The 20589-nt window shown below is 40.9% G+C and overlaps 1 protein-coding gene across 17 annotated transcripts in view; it reads left to right on the forward strand.

Annotated features, from left to right (window-relative positions):
- Window positions 1–20589, forward strand: part of TNRC6B (trinucleotide repeat containing adaptor 6B) — a 242251-nt gene that overhangs the window by 160155 nt on the left and 61507 nt on the right. For 16 of the 17 annotated variants that reach the window (XM_070453399.1, XM_070453395.1, XM_070453390.1 and 13 more), the window contains one exon: window positions 16564–16651. In XM_070453399.1, coding sequence (XP_070309500.1) covers window positions 16564–16651 — 88 coding nt within the window. Of the gene's footprint in view, window positions 1–3912; window positions 4025–16563; window positions 16652–20589 lie in introns of those variants that run through there. The other variant, XM_070453403.1, reaches the window with a different exon arrangement.

The raw sequence follows: 20589 nt of genomic DNA on the forward strand, positions 1-20589 counted from the left end.
ACATGTTGCAGTGCATATTTAGGCATGTCATCTCCCACATGTGTAATTATTTTCCTGTGATAATGTTCCTAAAAGTGAGATAGCTAAGTCAAAGACTATGTACACTTTGATAGAAAACTTTTAAATTGTCCTGTATAGAGATTTTACTAGTTTATATTCTCACCAGCAGCATATATGAACACCTTCCCCCTGGCACCTTTGACAGCATTGTAGTTTTACAAATTTTGTCCTTGACAGTTCGGTAAGTGAGAAATGGTATTCCAGGACAGTTTTAATAATGCTATTCTTTTACAGGGAATGCAGTAGATTATCTTCTCAGATGTTTTAGATGTGAACTGTGAACAATGAGTTCATTTCCTTCACCTACTTTTCTGTTGGATTGTTGACCTTTTCCTTACTGATTTGTGGGAGCTCTTTATGTATCATGAAACTTAACTCTTTGTGATATAAATTGCTAATATATTTTTCCCAGCAAACACTGGTCGTGTTCCTGGTGGGTTTTTATCATAATAATGGTTTTAAAGTTTCTAAATATCTGTATTTTATATAGATACAGCAACCATTTGTTTATGAGATCTGAGTTTGTATCATAGTTAGAAATTAGAAAGTCTTTGTTTACTCTGTAATTATGAAAAGAGAAATTAGCCAGCTTCTTCAGTGCTTTAATGAAGAATATGCACTTCCTTCTTTCCTTTATATTGAACTCTTTCCTTCATCTAGAGTTTATTTTCACATGAGGTGTATGGTATGGGTCTGAGTAGAGTCATGGTGCCTCTTTAGTATGTCTCCGAAATGTGTCTCATACCTTCTTGTGTATTACCCAAGCCCCTCCTCTGGGGTTTTTGCATCATAGGTGCTTGATAGAAAGGAGAAGGCTGAGAGAACTGCTGCCAGAAGAGAAGCAGGAGCTGCAGCCCGTGGGCTGGGTATTGTAAGGTGCTTCCATTCACTGTTTCCAGTCAACACAGCCACTCTTCACGGCAACCAGCATGATCCCCGTTTTATAGATGCAGAAACTGAAACCTATAAGCCAGATAATTTGCCCAAGTTCCTGCCATGAGTAGAAACTGAGGCTCAAGATTCATGTAATTTGGTCTTAAAACTGTCAAGACTTCAGCTTGTGTGTCTCCTCTTTGCCTGACCTTGGTGGAGGGCCCTGCTTGTTGGAATGGATTGTACTTGGATATGGGGCTGTGGGAGATGGAATCAAAAGAACTTCGAAGATGTTGGAAACAGAGTCCTGAAACACAAAAATACAGAGAAACACTGTAGGCATTTGTTGAGAATCTCTAGACTCAGAGATTGTATAGATTTTGTATAGAAAGCATGATTCTTAACTGCTGCTGCTGCTGCTTAGTCGCTTCAGTCATGTCCAACTCTCTGTGACCCCATAGATGGCAGCCCACCAGGCTCCCCCATCCCTGGGATTCTCCAGGCAAGAACACTGGGGTGGGGTGCCAGTTCCTTCTCCAAAGCAAGAAAGTGGAGCCGCTCAGTCGTGCGCACCAGGCTCCTCCGTCCATGGGATTTTCCAGGCAAGAGTACTGGAGTGGGGTGCCATTGCCTTCTCCGATTCTTAACTACAAGGGGAAAAAAAGACCTTGATCTCTTGTTTAAGAGAAACTTAAGTGTTGTTTCAGAAAACCACAGTATTTACACTTGGCTATTACTGAGATTGTTAAAAGCATATATTTGAAATTCCTTAGATTCGAGTAATGTTATTAAAGGTTACAATGGTAGATTACTCTCTTAAAAATTTTCCTCAGGTGACCTAAGTAGAAATTAGGTACAGAATTGTGTATATAGAACCTTAAATATCATCTACAATTAGGCATCCTGTATGTGGTCTTGAAGCATCAAACACAGTTACATGTTGGCTTAGTTGTTACCAAAAGGCTATGTATAAATGGCATTTTAAATTTTGAGTCATCTTCCCACCTGTGTATAATTTTAGTTGAACAGCTGGGTCATGTAAGTTCAGGAGTTATCTATACTCTGTAGCTGGTTACTTATTAACATTAAATATGCTTATCTTTCAGAAATGTATATTTCCCTCAAGGTAATTCAATTATTATCATTCAACTTGCTAAATTTAAATGACAACTGGCATACAAAAGCACAACTTTCCATTTTTACTATTCTGAAAATAGAACACAAATTAAGAGCATTGACAAGTAGGGTACAACTGTCAACCTGTGGATCATGAATTCAGAGTTGATTTCCTTCTCTGCTAATTTTTCAATACCAAGATAAGTGTCACATATAGCACCCTTTCTCAGAGGATTTCCAGAATTAGAATAACAGGCATAGACTTAATAAAGTGGTAGTGGTGCTGTATAATCAGGAAGTTTGCACCCTGCCTGTCTCACTCATTGTTTGCAGTAAAGTACTGTGTGACATCTGAGGTAAGGCCCCAAATCGCCGCCTCTTAATTTCTGAATAAAATGCTTGGCTTTCTCTTAAGGCACATATCTAGAAAGACGTGCAAAAGTCACATTCCCTGGTGGCCTGTGATATGACAAGACCCTTCCCACCTTGGTCAGAGGAGAACCACATGGATCATTGTTTGAATTCCCTCCTTTTCTCCCCTTTAGATCTGAGTCATGCTTTTAAAGGTTTTCATGCCGACTGTTTAGCCCTGTTTCTTATGTGTGCACGGGCAGCCCTGAGAAAGTGGCTTGGTTAGTGAGAGAGGAGGGTCCAGAGCCTGAGTGAGGATAATGGCCCCCACTCGAGGGCACACACTTCCCCACTCCCTTCTCCTGTGTAGGAAGGCAACAGACCTCCGAGAATCTCTCCAAACCTTCTGGACCACCCCCCCCCCGCCCCCCACTGGGAGGGCACTCACAGGAGTCCGAACCTCAGCCCAAGCCTGCTGAGTCAGCATCTGCAGAGACCAGGCCCTGCTGAAGGTAGACATGTGCAAAGCACTTGAATCGTTTTGATTTCCTAGCCACCGAGTCCTCCTGGATGAACATGGAGAGCACATAATCTTAAGAGTTGTTTGTCATGCTTTTAAAGGGGTTTTTAACTTACTGTGATTTGGCTTAAATTGCAAACAATCTATTTGATTTCTAAGGTCAGTTATTATTATTACTTCTCTTGATGTATAATTGTGTTGACCCATGCATGGAAGCAAGCAAAGAAGGGTGGAAAAACAATATAAAAGCAAAAGCTCCTAAGTGTTTTGTGAAAGCAGTCCCACTGTCTACTGTTCATAAGTTGTTGATTCCTCTCCAAATGACATGTGCCTCACACTTTGGGTTCTCATTGGTAAGCTGTTTTCTTTTCTGCCAAGTAACCACACTTTGCTATTCTATTGTGGCTTCCAGAACCCTGGCTTGGACTCCTAAATCTTGTTTCTTTTCACTTTCTTTACTGTTGAATGCTAAGGGTAGAGTGCTTCTCTGGCTTTGTGTGTTTGGCCCTTAAGGTTTAAACATAGTCTTTAGTGGTTCCAGGATATAAATATTAAAAGCCCTCCTCAGGATGTTGCTCCTTAGTCTATTGAATACTTGTAAACTACTCCTAGTTTCAGGCTGTCTTTTGAAGCCTAGCAAGTACTTTCAGGAGTAAAATGAAAGATGATGTTAACAAAAATTTATTCACCAAATCTTAGGTCTTGAAAACCTCAGGGATCTTTTGAGCTTGAAGAACCTTAGTTTGAAGCAAACTAAGCAAGCAAAACCAAAAGAACAGTTGAAAAATTAGAAGATTTGATTCAGAGCTACAGTGTGAACACATCATAAAGGTGTGGAGGCTTCCCTAGTGGCTCAGTTGTAGTGAACCTGCCTGCAATGCAGGAGATGTGGGTTCAGTCCCTGGGTTGGGAAGATTTCCCGGAGAAGGAAACAGCTACCCACTCCAGTATTTTTGCCTAGGAAATCCCATGGACAGAGGAGCGTGGCGTGCTACAGTCCGTGGGGTTGAAGAGAGTCAGACTCGACTTAGCAACTAAACAACAACAATATGTGTGTTACCAGCTGAATGGAAACATCAGGAGAAAATTCCAGTGAACATGCTGGTAATGTATAGCAATCTAGAGAGTTAAAGCAGTGAAATGTAACAGTTTAAAAGTTCAGACATTTACCTTATTAAGATTTCCTTTACAGGAGGCTTCATTGCATTTAAAAATGGTACTTTACACTCACAGGAGTGTTATCCATGCAGAAGCTCCAATTTAAAGATTTGACATCTTAGAATGTCCAACCTGCATGAGATTTCAGCTGTTAGAGGGAGCTCACAGGTACCAGTGCAGTCAGGGCTCTGCCAGGAAAACAGAGGCCATTCCAGATTTTCCATGGAGGAAAGAGTTTCTTCTCCTTTTCATTTTTATTTTCAGCTCTATTGAGGCGTAATTGAAATACTAAATTAGAATTGAAGTGCTTAGATTTGAAGTGTTCAGAATACACGAAGTTTTGAACTGCGTATGCTTATGATGAAGAGTATCCATTATTTCCCACAGTCCCTGTGTATGTCTGTGTTGGCTGAGCTGGGGCTTAGTTGTGGCATGTGAACTCATAGTTGTGGCATGGGATCTGGTTCCCTGACTGGAGATCGAACCTGCCCCCGTGCATGGGGAGTGCAGCGTCTTAGCCAGTGGACCACCAGGGAAATCCCCCACAGTCTCTTTGTGCCCACTTGTCTGTCTCCTTTTGGCCCGCCCTGTCCCTTCCCAGCCCTCCGGTAACTGCTAATCTGCTTTCTGCACTTATAGGTTAGTTTGTGTTGTCTAAATATTATACAAGTGGAACATACAGTTCTCTTCTGGCTTCTTTCATTCAACATAATTATTTTGAGTTTTATCCACGTGTTGTGTTATCATTCCCCTTATTGCTGAGAACTGTTTTATTGTATGCCCTACCACAATTTGTTGATCCATTTACCTACTGATACACAGTTGAGTTGTTTACAGTTTTCAGTTCTTACAAATCAAGCTGTTACAAAGTTTGCCCATTTGAAGAATAGGGTTTTTTAAGCGTGTTATTAGATTTCCAGGGTTCTTTATCTATCTGGAGATGCATTCTTTATCATATAAGTGATTTGCAAATATTTTCTCCCAGTCTGCTGCTCTTAACAGCATCTTTTGGACAGTAGAAGTTCTTAATTCTGAAGAATCAAATTTATCAATTTATTTTCTTTTTATAGATCGTCCTTTTGTCTTTAAGGGCTAAGAAATAATTTTCCTAACCCAAGTTCACAAAGATTTTCTTTTCTGTATTTTCTTTTAGTTTTATGTTCAGGTTTGTGATCCATTTTGAGTTGAATTTTGTATGTAGTGTAAGGTCTGGGTTGAGGTGGTTTTTTGTTTTTTTTTTTTTAACATATGGCTGTTCAGCTGCTGCCCCACCATTTGTGGAGAACAGACTATTCTTTCTCTGCTGAATTACCTTTGTACCTTTCTGAAAATTAATTGTCCATTTCTGTATCGATCTATCTCTGGAATCTGTTTCATCCTAGTGAACTTTCTGTCTTTGTCTTGATGTCAGTACTGCACTGTCTTGATTACTCTATCTTTATAATAAGTCTGCCTGTCAGGTGCTGTGAGTCCTCCAGCTGTTCTTTGTGAAACTTGTTGGCTATTCTGAGTGCTTAGGAATTTTAAAAAGAGCTTGTCAATTTCTACTTTTAAAAAAGATCGTGCCAAGATTTTGATAGGGATTGTGTCAAATCTATAAATCAATTTTGGGAGAACTTACATAAACAGTGCTGTCTTCCAGTCTGTGAACACAGTATATCTCTCCACTTACTTAGGTTTTAAAAATTTTCTCTCATCAGCATTTTACAGTTTTCAGTGTACAAGCATAGGACTTTATCATCAGGTTTACCTCTAAGTATTTCATAGGTTTCAATGCTACTATAAATAGGATTTCTAAAAATTTCAGTTTTTGATTGTTGTTAGTATACAAAAATAGAATTGGTTTTATGTATTGATCTTATATCCTGTAACCTTGCTGAAGTCATTTATTAATTCTGGTAGCTTTTTTTGGTAGAATCTATTGTATTTTCCAAAAAGAAAAGGTTTTTCTATAGGGAATTTAAAGCTCACACAACCATTAGAAAGTTGGGGCTGGGTGGGGGTAGAATGCAAGGAGGCCACTGTTATTGTTGATGAGATTAGAATGCCAGGTTCCTAGGGAAGCATGATCTCAGCGGTTGTCTGCAGATCCAGTGTGGCTCCAGTTCATCTGGAAGCTGCTGTGAAAGTGGAAAGTCCTGTCTGCCGCTGCCTGTGTGTCTGCTTACAGCTATTTTCAGAGAATACTGACTTCCGTCTTCCAGAGCAGGAGCCTCTCATTGGCCATATCTAACCTAGAACAGACAGAGAATGGGATTCTTGGAAATGTTGTGCCAGGCTTCCCCTGCCAGCTGTCGGGGGCGGCAATGCTAGGCACAGAAGGCATTGGGAGAGATTCATGTAGGATCCTGCACTCAATCATGGAGCAGTAACTTAGCAATACTGTGAAAAATAGGGGTGAGAAGTGGCTGTAACTCAGAAAGAGGTGATTGCTGGGAAAGCAGATGGGCTCTGTGACCATTTTGACAGTGGGATATTATCTGGGATGAGGAAGTGGCAGGCTTACTCTGTTTGGTCCTGCCTTCCCCAGTAATTGGATGCTCACTGACACACGGGATATGTCTAGGGGAGAATGACCTCAGTGATGAGGGGCTGGAAAACCAGGTCACAGGTGAACTGTTTGAAGACTGTGTGAAAGCCTCTGGGATGCGTGATGGATGGCTACAAATATGGATTTAGAAGACTTCTGTGCAGTCTGGAAAGGAAAGCCTAGGACCAGTGGGCGGAAGCTATAAGGAGATAATTCCCAAAGCAATATAAGGAACTTCCTACACAGCTGCACTAAGACTGAATAAAGATCTTTGTTAGATCTTTGTTAGAGACTGCTGGGCTGGCAAGGCAAGAGTATATAAAGTATAAGAAGAGTCATTTCAAATGAGCTGTTTCTCAATCACCAATCTAACCCTGAAGGGTTTTGCAGGCGGAAAGCTCCCCTATCACTCGTTACAACTTTTGCCACATGGGATTTTTGAAAGTGAAAACAAGTTCTTTCAAATGTTTTTTCTTTCTTTTTCTGATTTGAGTAATTCCAAATAAACCTATTCCTTGCATGTACCTCAGTTTTTGTGGGATGTGGAGGGATTTGTGAGACACTTGGAGTCAGAGGTTATGTTCACAGAAGTATTGTTGCCGTATTTCACTGATTCTGAAACGCAGATTCTTTCTGTGCTTGACATACTTGAAATCTGCATTCCCCTACAGTTGATGGCCCCTTTCAACTATTGATAACGTACATTTGCTGTCATCATGGTTTGTTTGCCTGCACAGATGTAGTCCTAGCTATTCCTGATGTCGTTTCAATTAAATTTCATGCATATTTAGTATTACACAAGTTGTCTAACTGACTTTTAATATATCTTTATGAAGATTACACTGTAATTTGGCACTGAAACACAGATAGGAATAACAGGGCATAAGCTTGATGTTAATGAGGTTAATATTTATCCTTGGAGAAATCACTACAATTTCATATTTTCCTGGAAAGAACAGCCAAGTGCATTGTTCCTGTACTATTCAAAGTAAGGTCCAAGGACCAGCAGCTTATTAGAAAAGGAGAATTGTAGGTCCCCAACAAACCTACTAAATAAGATTCTGCATTTTAGCAAGATTCCCATTAAAGATTGAGAAGCATTGCTTTACACAACCACACATAGGAAGGTAACTCATATGTAGAAGGAGCAGTGTTAATTTTGTTGTTACTGTACCGTTGCAAAATCATGTCCGACTCTTTGTGACCCCATGGACTGTGGCATGACAGGCCCCCATGTCCTTCACTATCTCCAGAAGTTTCCTCACATTCCATCCTCTGCCCCCCACTTCTCCTTTTGCCTTCAGTCTTCCCCAGCACCAGGGTCTTTTTCCAGTGAGTCAGCTCTTTGCATCAGGTGGCCCAAGTATTGGAGCTTCAGTATCAGTCCTTCCTATGAATATTCAAGGTTGATTTCCTTTAGGATTGACTGGTTTGATCTCCTTGCAGCCAAAGGAACTCTCAAGCCACCATACAAAAGAATTGCCTGTCATGTATTACATGATGCAACTCAGGGCAGGAGAAATTTCTGCATCCATCTAAATTAATAAAAAATATTTACCTTTATTTTTCTTAGTTTAATGTTACTATTTTCTTCCCATGAGCCACTCAGTGTTAAAATGATTTTGATGCTTCAGTGTTGTTTGGCCTTGACTACTAATTTAATATCATGTGCAAATTACATTAGCATCCCATTAAATTCCCTCAGTCAGATCCAGCAAATGAAAAAACGTTAAGACCAAATCCAACACAGATCTTTGGAGTACCCTAGTATGTAATTTCCTCTGCCGAAATGGATTTATTCCAACATGCTCTCTTTCTGTGTGCGTTTTTAATTAAAAGCACTCTAAATGGATACTTCGAGCACTTTGCTTAACTCTTTTCATTGCACTCCTTTTGTTAATTGTCCTCACTCCAAATATGTGTGTGGTATCATTAATCCTTAATTGGTTATGACTGTTAATGGTTTTGTGTCTAGTTATTTTCTTACGTTTTATAAATTGTCAGGATTACCATTTGTCTTTTAAGGAAGTAGCTGTCTATACAAGTCACATATATTAGATGTGCTTTGGTAAGCTTATATAAATCTGTGTTGGACAGAGTTCTTAGTGTCAGACAATGGAACTTAACTCTCACTGCTGCCAGCGGTTTATTAAATGGTGATGCTGTCTCACAGATCCTTGGGAATCACACCACAGACTGGGGGCCCCATGAGAACTTTTTCCTCTTCCTATACATTCAGGAAACCACTGTTAGAGGTTTCGGCTCCAGGACCGCATCATGTCTGCTCCCTGAAAAGAGGGGTGCCCTGCACCCCGTCACTTCCCCAGTAAAGTCACGCACAAGCGCAACTTATTGGCAGAACATAAGTCACATTTCAATCTCTAGTTATAAAGGAGTCTGGGAAACAGGCCAGAAGGGGCTTGGAGTTGATGTTGGCTGAGTTGACGTACTCCTCCACCGCAAAGTGAATTAATAGCTTTTATTACTGGTACAGCACTAACATCCTCAGTAAAAGGATGATGCTATGGATCACGTGGTAGAGGAACATTTTAAACACCCTGTGGTGTCATATTTATCACATACCTAATGTACTGAAGACACAAGGAACCTCGATTGATAAAACTGTAACAGCTAATTTGAACGTATTAGAGAGAAGTGTAGATTTTAGCATATTTTGGGAAGTACGTTTTTTGAACGTCAGGACCACAATGACTTCTAAAGCTAAAGTTCTTTTTGACTCTTCTGTGACTTTCATGAAAAACTGTTAAAATATTCGTTTGAAATAGAAGTCCTTAAAACTTTTAAACAGATAACTAAAAGATGAATCCATATCTGAGGCTCTTTTTTTCATTAAAATTTTTATTGAGATAATTGTAGATTCACATGTGGTTGTTAGAAATAACACATTGAGATTCCAGGCACCTTTTACCCAGTTTGTGCCAATGGTTTCTTCTGGTGGAACTATAGTATAGTATCACACCCAAGATACTGATTGATACAACTCACTGATCTTGTTTAATTTCCCCAGTTTGTGTGCTTATTTGTGTATGTGTGTGTTTAATTTTGTAGTTTTATTACATGTAGCTTTCCTTATCTATCACCACTATCAAGAGGCAGAAGTCTCATCACCTTAAGGACCGCTGGTGTCACCCTTTTTTATAATCACCCTGCCTCAGCCCCCAGCAACCCCTGACAGCCACTTATCATTTCAGAATGTTCTATAAATAGATTCATACAGTATATAACCTTTGGGATTGGCTTTTGTCACTTACCATAATCCCTGGTGATTCATCAGAGTCATTGATAGCTTGTTCTTTTGCAGTTGGTTTGCTTCTGGCACATTTCACCTGTTGGGTGGATCTGTTATATCCATTTGGGTCTGTCTGCCTTGATTATATGTGGTTATAATCTGGGACCAGAGGTGCCACCATACTTACTGACCAGAAAGCCATCAGATGTTGACGGTGTTGTAGCCAGTTGTTCATACCTGAAAGAAAGGGCAGATACTCTTTTCTCTCGGGTCAGTATATTGGTGACTGCTGCTTTCAAAGTATGAAGCTGCCAGCCGTGCCTCTGCTTGATGCTTGAGGCTCAGTGGGCTTGAGCGCATTAATTCAGGAACCGCTGGCTGTGATTCCAGTTTTTGGAAAGAGGTTGATCTCTTACCTGGCTTATCACAAGCTGTGAATTCACCTGTCCAAGGTTCTGGTACTTTCAAAACACCAAAGGCACCCCAAAGTCCTCGTAATCACCGACTCAATGGACATGAGTTTGAGCAAAGATAGTAAAGAACAGGGAAACCTGGTGTGCTGCAGTCCATGAGGTCGCAAAGAGTCAGATATGACTTAATGACTGAACAACAGCAAAATACTGGTAAAGGTGGAGGGCAGAGTTGTCTGAGTTGTGAGGCGAGATACAGCTGTTCAAAAATTTAAGCTGAGGGCCACTTCCTGGTGGTCCAGTGGCTAAGATTTCCCATTCCCAATGCTGGAGGCCTGGGTTCCATCCCTGGTCAGGGAACTGGATCCCACATGCCGCAAGTAAAACCAGGCGCAGCCACAATAAAATTTGAACTGAGAGTGCCAGGAAGGCAAGCAGCACTGCTTGTGGAATTGTTGGCCTCCAGCACAGAGCTTGGCAAGTAGGCACTGAAATAGGAAGGAAGGAAAGATGAAAGGAACAGAATAGAGGAAAGCTCTTAAGAAATCAAATGCCTTTTTTTTTTTTTTTTTTTTTTTTTGGTGTGAGTGAGGACTGTTACAGAATAAGCACAGAAAACTCTGAAGTGTGTGTGTGAGTTTTTGCTGTGGGGGAGGGGTGCAGTGGGAGGAGGGAAGAAGAAGAGTATCCCTCCCCCCAAAAATAAAACCCCAAATTCACACCAAGCACCTTCCCATCCCAGGATCTTTGAACTTACTGTTCTCTCTGCCTGGTCAGTCACTCTTCTCCCAGATAATTTCCTTCATTCCAATCTCTCACTGCCTCAGAGAGGTCTTCCATGAATGCACATCTGTGTCAAGTAGCCTGCCATCTTCCCTGCCCCTTCCCTCTTGGTCACTCTCTAGCTCCTTTCTCAGCTTTGTTTTCTTTGTGACGTTGTTTGTGGACGTCTGTCTGTCTGTCTCCGTCTGGATCATCAGCCCCCAGGCCACTGTTCCACCCCTAGTGCCTGGGTCAGTGCCTGGCACATCATAGTAACTCCGGGTCTGTCTGCCGAGGGGCTCCCCTGGTGGCTCAGACGGTAAAGCGTCTGCCTGCAATGCGGGAGACTCGTGTCCAGTTCCCTGGGTCGGGAAGATGCTCTGGAGCAGGAAATGGCGGCCCACTCCAGAACCCGTGCCTGGAAAATCCCATGAAAGGAGGAGCGTGGTAGGCTACAGTCCATGGGGTCACAAAGAGTCAGACACGACTGAGTGACTTCACTTAACTAATTAAATTTAATTGAGGCTTTTTCTTTTGAACCATGTCCCATTGAAAAGATAGAACAGCGTCGCTTGCTCTGTCATCATGCAGCTTGGTAACATTCAGCGGAGGACCTCGTGCGTCCTAGGATCTGTGCTCGGTGCCTGTGATAAGAGGAAGAGGAAGGGCAGCATGTCCAGGGACTTCACTGTAGCGAGTGCAGGCCTACTTGGCTTCCCTTCCTGTCGTGACAGGTGCTCTGAGCGGGGCAGGCCAGCGCCTGTGAGGACAGGAGCAGCAGTTCTGAAAGTGGGAGGGGGAAAATGGGCTTTTCATTGACAGAATTAGAGGTGGAGGAAGTGTCAGTTTGTGTGTGTGTGCGTGCATGCGCGCACCAGGAGGAAGTGTCAGTGTGTGTGTGTGTGTGCGCGCGCGCGCGCACCAGTCCCCAGATGTGTCCCTGTGAGTTTGAGAAGTGCGGTGACACTCCGCAGGGCCCTGCTACCCCTCTGATCTCATCCACCGGCTTCTCCCTTATTCCCTCTACTCCAGCCTCCTTGCCAAACACTCCAGTATCACTCCTCCCTACTTGCTGGTCCCTCTGCCTGGAATCCTGGCGCAGACAGCCACGTCTCCCTCACTTTTGTGGGTCTCCATGCCTAGGCCCCCTTAGCAGAGAGGCCTTTTCTAACCATCATGTGTGAGGTGGAACCCTCTTCCCTGCCTGTCATTCCCGGGGCCAGACGAGAGGCAGGGCAGAGGTAGTGAGATGTACAGAGGAGGGTGTTTCTTAGGAGTTGAAGTTGTCAGGGAAGGCTTCACTGAAGCAGACAGATACTGCGCCAGAACTTGACACACAGGAGGACGCTTTTTGCATCAGGCATGCACAGTAGATGAGGGAAGTGTGGAAATAGGACCTGCACTGTGAATGGCCTTGGATGTCAGCTCTAGGGAATTGTCATCTAGCTATTCCAGCTCTGAACTTCCCCATGAGGTCTTGGAGACTTTGAATGTGTGAAACAGCAGGTTTTTAGGAATGCCAGCATTGTCACTCTCTAGTGTCCTGAACTTGCAGACAGGAGTCGTGCTCTGCTTCAGCTCAGATGAACACTGAGAATCTCCCGTTTTATTCAAATACTGCCTTTCTCAAAAACAAGTCCCTTGTACATATGTCTTGAAACTAGTAGTTGTTTATTAAAAAAAAGAAAAGAAAGAAAATAGTTGTATTTTCTTCACCTTAGACATTTTAGGAGTAGTTTTGGCTTTTTACCATTCTAGATTTATTCTAGATTACGGTGTTTACACTTGCATCTGGCTAAGGGTAAGCTTAGCATGAGAATTTAGAGTAGTGATTTTCAACTCCAGCTACATGTTGGAACCACTTGGGGTGGGGGCTTTGGGAAAAATCCCGTAGATTCCTATATTATTGTTCTGGAATGTTGCCTCTGGTAATGGTTTACTACCATTTAATCTTTGGCCCCTACCCAAGGTTTAACACTTGCCCTGGTATAGGCTTTGTAACAGAAGGATCACACTTTGCATTTGGTGGTTGTATCCCTTTAGTCCCCTTCCATTTGGAACAGTTCCCCCATCTTTCCTTGGTGTTCGTGACCCTGAAACTTTTGAAGATTTTAAACCAATGATTTTCTAAAATGTCTCCCAATTTGGGACTGTTTGATGTTTCTTTGTGATGATATTCAGGCTACGCATTTCATAGGATTAATGCTGTGTTCTCAGAGTCTCTTGACAGGTTACTCATAATTTCATTGTGTCCCATCATTGATGATATTCATGTGGGTTACTTAACTAAGGTGCTATCCACTAGGCTTCTCCTCTGTGTAATTATTATTTTCTCCTTTGTAATTAATAAGTGTTTTATGGTGTGGTGCTTTAAAAATTACGTGACTATTACATTCCTTGGTATTTTCAAGGTATTCACTTATTTCTTTCTGTATGGACTCAGTTTTCCTATCTTATACAATGGCTTATAATCTGTTACTATCATTACTTATTTTTAGTGTCATATTGTCCCAGATTTAGCTTGTAAGACCCTCTTCAGGCTTTTGTGACCATTTGACATGTCTCATCATTTGTCAGAGATTTTCTTGCTTGTTGGCAAACAAGCATTGCAGCTCATTTTGTGCTTTTCATCATCAAGCTCCCAAATTAGTTCTTTCTCAAAAAAAAACAAACAAACAGTGATTCTCTTAGTGAAGGATGGTATTTAGAAGCCATAATCTGGGTTTGAGGTATGTTCATAGCTACTATGTTTGGATGTTGCTTGTTCCCAAGCCCTCTCAGTGATACAGCTAGAGAATAAGTATGTGTATTTGCATACATGAAGGAATATACACATAGAGACACACAAAGTTCCATCTGCTTTTTTTTGTTATGTTTATCCCTATGTATTAAAAATCATGAGTTCATGCCAATAACTAATACTGATCCAACTCCACGGGGTTCATTTGAGTTTTCTTTTTCCATTTTGGTAACTCCTTTTTTCCATACTGAGAAACCTGACTGTTACCATCCTTAATGTGTTACTGGTCAGTCCCCCATGTAACTGATCTCTCATCACTACCACCATAGATGGGTGGGTGCCCTCTTTACCCCTGCTGGGCTCTGACACAGCATAGAGATATTTCAGAGTTCTTTAAATGATGCTAAGGTGCAGCCAAGATACAACACAATTGAGATAGAATAAAGGTGAACCCCACACTTTCTGATTCATTATTAGGTGAATGATAGGTTAAGTCAGGTTTGGTTTGGGAAAATGAATTTTTCCTAAGAAAGTGAGATTTAAAGAGAAGACTCAATTCTACCAACACACACAGCAAAAGATCAGGGTGAAAGCACAGTCTGTCTCCTGGAAAGCTTCAAAAAATATTTGTTTTGGAAATAAATCTGCTTGTAGTGAACATAAGTTTCAATCCCTTCCCCTGAATTACCTGTTTATAGGAAAAAATATTTGAAAAGGTTAGTTTTTTTAAGAATGTGTCTCATTAATGACTAACTGCTTTTCTTTGTTTTACCTTGCCTTTTTAAAATAAACTTTTACAACATTTTGCTTTTTAGAGCATTGAATATTTAAACAGGAGATACTCATTCAGGCTATGGTTGCTCTTTTTCTGTAGTCAGTTGTACTTTAAAATATGGAAATCAAGTTACAGTAACTGGGTCATGAGGAACCCCATCTTCTCCTTCCATTTGCAGCCAGAGGAAGCAAAAGGTTCTAAGAGCCAAATATAACAGGTTCTGCAGCCAGCCTACCTTAGATGGTCAACATCTATCTCGCCAATTTTCGTAAATCCATTTTCGTAAAGTAGTACACAACTGCAAGTAGATTTTCACCAAGAACTTCACACTTAGGCTGATGTACACATAATCCAACTCCAATGAAAGCAGCCTTACGCCTAAGGAAATTATAATAAAATCTCTTCTTTATATTTTTTAAGTTGTCATGGATGTTTGGCTTCCCAGTTGACTCAGTGGTAAAGAATCTGCCTGCAATTCAGGAGACGCAGGTTCAATCCGTGGGTCGGAAAGATCCCCAGGAGCAGGAAATGGCAGCCCACTGCAGTGTTCTTGCCTGGGAAATCCCATGGACAGAGGTGCCTGGCGGGCTACAGTCCATGGGGTTGTAAAAGAGTTGGACACGACTTAGCAACTAAACAACGTGGACAGCAGCAACATAGGCGTTGTGTTGGAATGTGAATTGTGCACTTTAGGCTTTTGTGTGTTTATGCCCAGAAGTATAGGTGAAAGGGCAGCACCTGTGAATGTAGAAAGAGCCACTAAAAACTTGATGTAGAGATGAAGCACTTCGTTTGTTTGTTCAGTTCTTATCTTCTGTAAGTGAAGTGTGCCTCCCTGCTCACGGCAGTGTGCCTCGGTGCTGGCCCTTGGCTCCTCCTGGGTAGGTTGGGCGAGTCGAGCCCTTCAGGAGCCGTCACTGTGGTTTTGCCGTCTGCAGGCATCGAACACTTTGCTTTAGTTTGTTTGACTTTCAACTTAGCCTTTATCTGAGTGGTATCTATGAACCATGGATTTGCTGTCGGGTCCCCTAAAACCACAAGTATTGCAGACGGCATCTCTTCAGTTGTTGGGAACTGGGAGCTCGATCTCTTAACTCTTCTTCCAGCTCTGAAATTCAATAAGCTTGGCATCTGGGGTTTCCAGCTGGGAGTTTTGATGTTAACGCCAGTGGTGGTTTATGCGTTTTTCCCAGTTGATACATAGAAGTAGAACTCGTCAACTTTCTATATATATGTTAGAATATTAGATTGTATATAAGAATATTTTATGTAATACAGTAACTATTGCATTTTGCAGTTATTTTTCAAATGTGAGGGACAAATTACATGATTTTAGTTTCTTAAGATTTGGTACATATTTCTCCAACTAGAATATTTATTTTTATGTATTATTTTTATTTTAATTGAGGAGAGCAAAACCTGATGATCCTAACTGTGAAATCACCCAGTACATGGATTTACAGAACCTTCAATACAGCCTTAAAAACACAAGTAGAAAACATGTAAAACATTCATTGTTAATAATGTAGAAGAAAAATACAGAATTTGTAACATAGGGTTTTATATTCACTGCTCTGAAGATGTCTGGGAAAACACCTAAATTATGATAAATACCTGTATACTGTAACTGAAGTCATATATTCTGCATTATTTGTGGTGAAGACTGTCAGAAGCCAACTGAATGTTGTCATATAATCAAATTATGTTCTTTGCTTAGTGGAAATACAATAATCATGTATGTGTGTGTTTAGAAAGATATTATAAAAACTCACTCTACTGAACTTCTTTAAAACTAAACTTGATGTCCTGTTGCAAAAGGGGTTACAGACCAAAATAAGGAGGATAAGTAAATACGATGGGTTTTATGTATCCTGCTAGCTTAAATGGAGTACTGTGTTCTGCTCAGTCAGAGATGAAGTGTCTGTCGCCTTGCACACCATCTATAAGCATTTAATTTGCTACACAAATAGACTGTGAATATAGATGTTTAACCTTGTGGCATGACATTACTTTAACAGAGAGAAGGAGCAAGAAAGGGAAGAACAGTTAATGGAAGACAAGAAAAGGAAGAAAGAGGATAAAAAGAAAAAAGAAGCCACTCAGAAGGTGGGTTTAATCAGTTAAGTCTGTCTTTACATCCGCTGCATATCTAGAATGAGTTGCCTTGGCTTGGATGCCTGACATCTTAATAATGCTACTTGAGGCATTAGTTTACTTGAGATTTGAAAGTGGGAGAAAGTTAAAGACCCTCACTGATTATCATAAAGTAGATGTTAAATTAATGCTGCAGCTGATTTTATTGAAAACAACAGTAAGTAATATCAAGAAAAACAGGAGAGTTACCAACACTTAAATGCTTGTTGTGTTTCCTTGTTTGTATCATAATTAATCTCCATTTTCTTAAGCAGGTTTATGGAATGATTTTTCAAAACTTGTGAGTTTGCCTTGATATTGTCCTCCTGGTCCACCTACAATGTCACTTTATATGAGTCTGCTTTTTGATAATTCCATTAAAAAAAAAAATCTCCCTCAAAGTCCATAAAGAATCCTCCCTCAAAGAGGATCTGGGGGAGGGGGGGGGCAGGGGCGGGCACAATTTCCCTGATGGTTCAGTGGCTAAGACTCTGTGCTTCCAATGCAAAGGCCTGGGTTGGATCCCTGGTCAGAGAACTAGGTCCCACATGCCACAACTAAGAGTTTGCATACCACAACTAAAAATCCCACATGTTGCAACTAAGACCTGGCACAGCCAAATAAATAAATATATATATATTTTAAATTAAAAGAGGATCTGGTGGGCCTGCTTAGTGCTCTGAAGGTGATAGTATTGCATGGCTTTGAGGCATTTGCTTAGGGAGAAAGAGATGCTAAAAGGAAAAAAAACATAGGACCAACAGATGTCAACTGTCAGGACTGTGGGGAACAGAGAGTGGCTAGACCTCCTGCCCTGTCCCCTCTGCCCTGGCCATAGTCTGAGCTACCTGCCTGCCCTTGCTGCTCTTTTAGCTCCAGGAGCTTCACCTGATGGGCTCTGGTTTGGCAGGGGGCTTTGCTGCCTTTGCAAAGTGCCTGGCAGGATCACTTCACCTCCAGTTCTTGTTACCACTGTCTGACACGCTTGGGGAGCAGACCCTCACTCTGAGGCAGCTTTGAGGGTCCCTGCTATGGAGCCAGGTTATTGAAACTAGGTTTAGAGAGGGGGACAACTGTTAACAGGATTCAGAGGCAACTCTGGATTTAGAACAGACTCAAGGCATTCAAACTCAAGGGACACTGCAAGTTTCCCCTGCATCATTAGATAGCATTTCCCTTAATTCAGTTCTCTGAATTGTTGAAATCACGTAGGAGTGCCAGCATAAGACCCAATACTGGAAATATTTTCTGACTTAGATTGCATGTGACCCTGCTGCATTAAACATGTGAAATGTAGTTTATCTTCAAGGCTTAATTAAAAGGAATATTCATTATTGTTTGGTGCCGTAATAGACTACTGCACTCTTTAAGGTTTTGTCTGCTTTTAATTGTGTTTCTGGCTCTATTAATAGTGGCGGGCTCACCATCACATCTTCATGCTATCAGGATACCTGCTCTGATCTGAGCTTGTTGAAACTATCTAAAATGATGGTACAGAGTCGGAATTAAAATGTCAGATGACAGCCCAGAGGCTTTTTTTATACTTGGTGGACACAGCCACCTTCCACGTCATTGAAGTTGTTATATGCGGCCCCACCAGCTCTGGGGTGTCAGAGGCGTTGTCCCTGTAGCCACACGTACTGACTTTCCTATGGGAGTGATGGGAGAGTGAAGCTCAGTGAGGCTTTCTTTCCTTAGGGCATTCCCATTTCACCTACTGAACTGGTACAAGAAATGGATTTTGCAGTCTGTGGAAATGCATGGTTATAAGCTGTCCTCTGGGGACCTTGAACAAAGGCTGATAACAGGAAAATGCCAAATAGAATGATTGTTTTGGGCCTTGTGTACAGTTCATCTTTGTTTTTCACATAGGTAACAATGTCTTTTAACCTGAAATACCAATGCTAGAAGTGATTAATAATAATATGCATCTGTAAACCCCTGTTGTGGATCCCCCTAATAGAAAAATGACTCAAAATAAAAGATGGTGTGAGTTCATTCAAGAGTGAATTGGGATTATTTGTGCAGAGAATTTCGTACGTACAGCTGGAGTGTCTACCCTGTGTGCTTGCATCTGCTGTAAGAACTGGTTTAAAAGTTATGGCCAAGAGAAGTATCACTGTAAATGAAATTTCACATGGTTAATTACGAACATTAAAAATTTGGTCACGTTTGTTCAAAAATGTTCTAGATTGGCTGGCATAGGATCTAGGCTTGACACATGGCCTTTGATATTGTTTTACCATCCTGAATCATTGTATAATTTCAGAATTAGATTCTGATTTAGCACTTTTAAGGAGCAAGCACAAAACTCACCATGTGACTGTCTTAGTGGTTTTTAACCTCACTGTAGAGACAGCATCTCAACTAAGAGGCTTAAAATGTGCTATGATGCAAAGAATTGTAGAGAATGTGCCAGTGGCCCTATAATGGGGTCATACACTCACTCAGTCAGCGAATATGTGGTGCCTCTTCTTAGTGCTTCCACATCTTTCTCACAGCCTACCCCATTGCTTTATAATCATCTCTTCGTTTTCCCCATTAGACTGGTAAGTTTCTCGAGGTTTTACTCATATTTATATTTCCAGTAACTCAGACAGTGCCCAAGACAAAAGCATTACTCAAAAAATGTTTGTTTAATAAGTAAATGGTCAAGAATGAATGCTAGCAACATAATGTTCATGGAGAACTGACTTTTATTTAGCTAAATTAAACTATTTATACATAGAAATTAAACATGAACTGCTTTTCCATTGTTCTCAGTGGTTATGGAGGTTTGTTCTTTCTAGAACCATCCTTGAATAAACGGTGTTAGATTTCCAGTTATGAAGGAGGTGTCTGAGAAGGATTTTGCCTCACATTCATTAGGCTGATGCTGTTCAAGGATCATTGTTTAGCATTAGCAGAACCCATGCTTTGATCTTCCAGCTTTTCACTGTCTTGGAGGACAACACTTTTAAAAGAAACCACATTTTAAGACACATTTGTCATTAGTTGGATTTGTTGCTTATAGCTAGGGAAGACATTGACTTCCAGTAATAACTTATCTTCCAAATGGCATTCTAAGAAGTATTTATTTACCGTGGTATAAACTGCTATAAGGAATTGATATGTGGTTGCAAATCAGTTCATTCTTGGATAGGTGGGGTTACAGAAAAATTATACAGTAGAACTGAGCTCTGTAACAATTAGTACTGGGAAACATTCATTTTAAGAGGCTGCCTAGCACAAATTCAGTACAGCTGATTTAGCTTGTCTTTTAATGCAAGAATGTAAGAAACACTCCAGGATGTCATCCAAATGGATTGTTTAATTCAGTGGTGTGCTGGAATCCATTTTGAAGCGGGCTGGTTAGCCACAGGACAGGCCTTCCGAAGATGAGCATGTTTTCATGAACGTCCAGAGCAGTAACTTAGTATGATTATCAGCCACAAATAATCAGACCTCTTCTTTTCTATATGAATATTTTGGTTACAGAAGTTGGAGAACCAATACAAAAAAATTTTTTTGAAGATTAGCAATTGGGAACAGGGGGTCAAAATAACCCATGATCTCAATAATGTGATTTAACCCCTGTTGGAATTCTGGTACATTTCCTTTGGTATGTCTTATTCATGACCTTTTGTGGTTTTGTTTAAATATTATAAGGCATGGATAATTAGATGCCCTCCTTTATTTTCCCCTCTTAATAGCAGAAGAGTTTTCCATGTGGCTCCTAGTCATCATTTCCAAACTCTCTCAAAACCCATTATTATATTTAGCATGTCCAACCTTTTAGGTTAATCACTTCCAGAAATGTATTCGTTACTATATAAAGAAATACTTTCAACAAAGCAGTCTATATTTGTTCAAATTTGTGTGTGTCTGTATGCTCAGTCATGTCCGACCCTTTGCAACCCCACGGACTGTAG

This window comes from Odocoileus virginianus, chromosome 23 (assembly GCF_023699985.2).
Source record: "Odocoileus virginianus isolate 20LAN1187 ecotype Illinois chromosome 23, Ovbor_1.2, whole genome shotgun sequence".
Classification (NCBI taxonomy): domain Eukaryota; kingdom Metazoa; phylum Chordata; class Mammalia; order Artiodactyla; family Cervidae; genus Odocoileus; species Odocoileus virginianus.